The 4,739-nt window shown below is 37.0% G+C and overlaps 1 protein-coding gene across 1 annotated transcript; it reads right to left on the bottom strand.

Annotated features, from left to right (window-relative positions):
* Positions 1 to 742: 742 nt before the first annotated feature.
* Positions 743 to 1,438, bottom strand: LOC139437913 (olfactory receptor 7A5-like). Its single transcript, XM_071212807.1, has one exon. It carries the CDS (start codon positions 1,436 to 1,438, stop codon positions 743 to 745), a length of 696 nt encoding a protein of 231 aa, XP_071068908.1.
* Between the last annotated feature and the right edge of the window lie 3,301 nt (positions 1,439 to 4,739).

The raw sequence follows: 4,739 nt of genomic DNA, 5'->3' as shown, positions 1-4,739 counted from the left end.
TATGTATCAATAAATTTTATTTTTTAAGGAAAAATATAGAATAGAGATTTGAACATAAAAGAGATAAAGAACTGCATGGTAGAGTAAATACCCAGACTGTCATTTGTCAATTCTTTAAATATTATGACAGTCTTGAGCAAGGGCAGATGTTCTATTCAGAGGAAATCACAGAGTCATAGGAAGCCCTGGAAGGATTCCAGCAGGACTAGAAAGGTCATTCAATAAAATAATTCAGAAAATGGAACTCATTCCTCTATGCCATTTAAAAACTCCTTAAACATGTAAATAAAGTTTTCATACTTCAAGGAGAACACTTTCATCCTCAAAAATAAAATCTTGCACTAGTAAAACAATGTGTGATTCAAAATTTTTCTTCATCATATATGAGGTCATCTTGACTCTAGCAGGTCTACATGCACACACTGAACAAAGAAAATCAATGTTAGCTCTGACAGTTTGAGAGCTGCTAAAACTGGCCTTTCAGCTGCTGCAGGACAAATGACACTTTGCAGGTTTTCCTTCCAAAGCAGTTGTTCAGAACCCCCTTTATGTCTTTATTCCTCAGACTGTAGATGAAGGGGTTCAGCATGGGTGTGACCACGGTGTACATGACCGCAGCTGGTGCACCTGAATGTGTGCTGTGTGAAGCAGCAGGACTGAGGTACACACCTATGCTAGTACAATAAAATAAGGAGACGACCAGCAGGTGAGATGCACAAGTGGAAAATGCTTTATACTTCCCTTAAGCTGACGAGATTGTATGCACAGAGGAAACAATCTTACAGTAAGAGAAAAGGACCCCAGGTAGGGAACCCCTGGCCAGCACTCCAGCTACTAAATAAATTTCTAAGTAATTGAAAAAAGTTACAGAACAGGCAAGTTGGATCATCTGACGAAGTTCACAGAAAAAATGGGGGATTTCCACACATGAACAAAAGGACAGTCGTAACACCATTAGCCCTTGTAAACAGGAGTGCAGAACGGTCATGGTCCAACACCCCAGAACCAGAAGGACACAGAACTGGGGGTTCATGATGACCATGTAGTGACGGGGGTGGCAGATGGCCACGAAGCGGTCATAGGCCATCACAGCCAGGAGGAAGACCTCCAGTCCCACAAAGACCATGAAAAAGCTCATCTGGGTGAGGCAGCCTGCGTAGGTCATGACTCTGCTCTGTGCTTGGATGTTCACCAGCATCTTTGGGACAACGGTGGAGGATAAACCAATGTCACAAAAGGACAAGTTGGAGAGGAAGAAGTACATGGGCATGTGGAGGTGGGAGTCTGAGGTGATGGCCAGGATGATGAGCAGGTTCCCAAAGATAGTGACCAGGAACATGGACAGGAACAGCCCAAAGAGAAGATGTTGTAATTCTGGATCCTCTGTTAATCCCAGGAGAAGAAATTCTGAAATTTGTGTTTCATTTCCAGGTCCCATATGGTGGATGTCACTAACAGGATTTATAAAAGCAACTTGACTAATTTTCATATAAAGATGCAGCTCTCTGAAAATAGAAATCCCAAAAATGGTATATCTTAAAGGAACATTTTAATTCCCATATTTTTATTTGGAAATTATTCCTTTAACATATTTCTAGTACTACGTCTGATTAGGAATTCCATCCGCAAATCTCAGACTTTCTCAAGCATTCATGAAATCTACAGATTTTATGAGAAATTAATTCAAATGTAGAATAAATATAGATTTGTGACTAACAGACAAGTATAGTCGAAGCAATAAGTCTAGAGTCCTATAAATCAGAAGCCCAAAACTCAGAAGATAAAGAATATATACAAATAAAAGCATAATTATATTAGAAATCAGCTGATAACATGTGTTTAAGGAAAAGAAAATTGACAATAAGTCAAGTCCTCAATATTAATGCATGTAACTATGAATCTAATTCTTCAAAAATTGAAAATTCCTGCCTACCATAGGTTCCAAATGGAGGGAGATGAAAGAATGTGTGGAGTATAGGGCATTTTTAGTGCAGTGGATTTGTTCCACATGATCTTGCAGTGACAGATATAGGCCAATATACATTTTGTCAAAGCCTATTAAAGTGCACGGTGTAAAATGTAAACTGTAATGTAAACCATTGATCATGTTTAGTAGCAATGCTTCAATATTTGTTCATCATTTACAACAAAAGTGCCATACTAAAGTTTGAAGTTATTAATAAAATAAAATATGAGTGGGGAAGGGGTAAGGTGTGTGGGAATGTCCTATATTTTCTCTGTGACTTTTCTGTAACCAAATGCTTCTTTGAAAATAAATAGAAAAAAACAAGACAATGGTGAAAAAGAAAGAATATATGTAAATATAAACACAATCATATTACAAACCAGCTGATCATAGTTGCTTTAAGGAAAAGAAAGAAGGTAAAAACAGAGTGAAGTGAGCATGATATTTTTCAAACAGTGTTCAGGAAAGACCCATATATAATGGGAAAATTGAAGAAGCAGCTTAAGGAAGAGAAGGGTGGAGACATGATGATATAGAGGAATTTTATGACCAGAAGAGAGAACATCCAGGGCATAAACCTATAAAAAAGACTTGTTTCAGATTTTCAGGGTGAACAAAGTAGGGAGTGTTGCAGGGAAATGAGTACAAGGACAGGGACAAGAGATGGATTCATAGAAGTTTTAAGAGCAGCAGCCTTGCTGCTCCTGAAACTAAAAATGCATGAATTCCTTTATCCATATGGTGAGCATCTCATATTTCATTAATTTGCTTGGAAATCTATCCTACCAAATGGATTAGAATGAGTCCAATTGGCATTTGTAGATTTGCATACAGACTCTGTTTTATAGTAGATATCCTCTGAAATAAATGAGCTCAGATACCCTGCTCTAAGGACTGGTCACACCTGAATAACACATATGCACAAAAACACACACAGGATGCACACTTTGGCATCTTAGGGCTGAATTAAAACCATGCTCTTCTAACACCCAGCCACACTGACATACCAGGAGTAAATACAATCCTAGGTGGCGGACTTGGCCCAGTGGTTAGGGGAACATTCTACCACATCAGAGGTCCGTAGTTCAAATCCTGGGCCTCCTTGACCCATGTGGAGCTTGCCCATGCACAGTGCTGATGCGCAAAAGGATTGTGGTGCCACGCAGGGGTGTCCCCCGCAAAGGGTAACCCCATGCACAAGGAGTGTGCCCAGTAAGGAGAGCTGCCCAGCGAAAGAATGGCCCTGCCCACACAGAGAGCTGACACAACAAGATGATGCAACCAAAACACAGATTCCTGTGCCTCTGACAACAACAGAAGTGGACAAAAAAGACACAGAGAATAGACACAGAATAGACAACCAGGGCAGGGGAGTAAGGGGTAAGGGGAGAGAAATAAATAAATAAATAAATAAATAAATAAATAAATAAATAAATCTTTTAAAAAATACAATCCTAGCTGACAATCTCATATTTTCTATTCCCCAAATATTTAGAAATTGTTCTCTGAAATTCCAGCTGACAAGCCATTCTTGGGCATGTAAACATGTTTCTCCTTTTTGTTATGGTCACTTTCTGCCCTTTGTTTAAAGAAACATAAAAATCTGCTCAGTAATTTGAGAAGAAAGAATTAAAATGCCTGGAAGGAAGAGAAAAGAAGTAAAATCAAGTATTCCTTGAGAGACATTGATGAATTAATCCTTCCTTGGTTCTCATGGCATTCTGATTCCAGTTATAGCCCCTTGAAACCCAGAAAAAAAAAAAAGTATTCATCCAAAAAATAAATGTAGTGATATCTGTTTATAGCGACAAGACACTTTATAAAGTGAACACTACAAGTATAAAATTAACAAAAGGAATAAACAAATATTTCACAATTGAAATATATAACAAATAAAAAATTTTTTTTTTCACAGAAGCATCTGAAGTCTTTAAAATGATATAAAATGCACAATTTTTGGAGACAGATAAACCTGATTTTGAATTTCAGATGTGCTGTATATTAGATGGTAAATTTTGGACTTTAAGATTTTCACCTATATAGTAGACATTATGGCATCCATCCTCATAAGGCATTTAATAGACATAATCCATACATGAGACAACCTGAGCACCACTCCATCCTCATGGTAAAAAATTTGGTTATCACTGTTGATACGAGGCACATTTTTCTACTGTCAAATGTGTTATTATTTCTGCATCTCTCAGTGTCTATTCAACAGTCCCATTTCACTTCCTCAGGATCCTTCCAGCAATTACATACTGGAAACTGTTCTAGATTATGAAAATAATAAAGGAAACCTGTGGTCCAAGGGAAAGAAAAATTTCTTTCAAATGATGGCAGAAGCTGATGCAATTTCAAAGGTATATCCAACCACAAAATTCCAAAAGGCACAATAAGGAAAACAGATATGAAAGACAAGTGAAAATAAATATAAAATAGCGATCTACAATTAACTCAATGAAAGCAGAGATTTCTAAGTTTGAAAAACAGTGAGAAAAACATCATATGTGACACTGAAAAACATTCACACATTCCCCCAAACACATTTATAGGGACATAGAAGACCTAAATGGCAAAGAGTAAAGTTTGAGGAAAACCTCTGATTGTAGTTCTCTGATTGACAGATTATTTTTAAAAAAGAAGGTAAAGAAGAAAATCAGTGTAAAGAAGTGAATGAATAATTTTCAATAGGGAGAATAAAAAACCAAAAAGTTATAGGTAACTTCACTTATAAAAGAAAAATTGTAAAGTAAATGTTATAGAATATTCC

The sequence above is a fragment of the Dasypus novemcinctus genome, chromosome 30, assembly GCF_030445035.2.
Source record: "Dasypus novemcinctus isolate mDasNov1 chromosome 30, mDasNov1.1.hap2, whole genome shotgun sequence".
NCBI classification, from domain to species: domain Eukaryota; kingdom Metazoa; phylum Chordata; class Mammalia; order Cingulata; family Dasypodidae; genus Dasypus; species Dasypus novemcinctus.
The sequence above is the reverse complement of the archived record's forward strand: the minus strand, read 5'-3'. Positions and strand labels throughout refer to the sequence as shown.

What these genes read in the sequence shown, in the direction of transcription:
- LOC139437913 (XM_071212807.1), bottom strand. Translation starts at nt 1,438, where the DNA reads ATGGGACCTGGAAATGAAACACAAATTTCAGAATTTCTTCTCCTGGGA.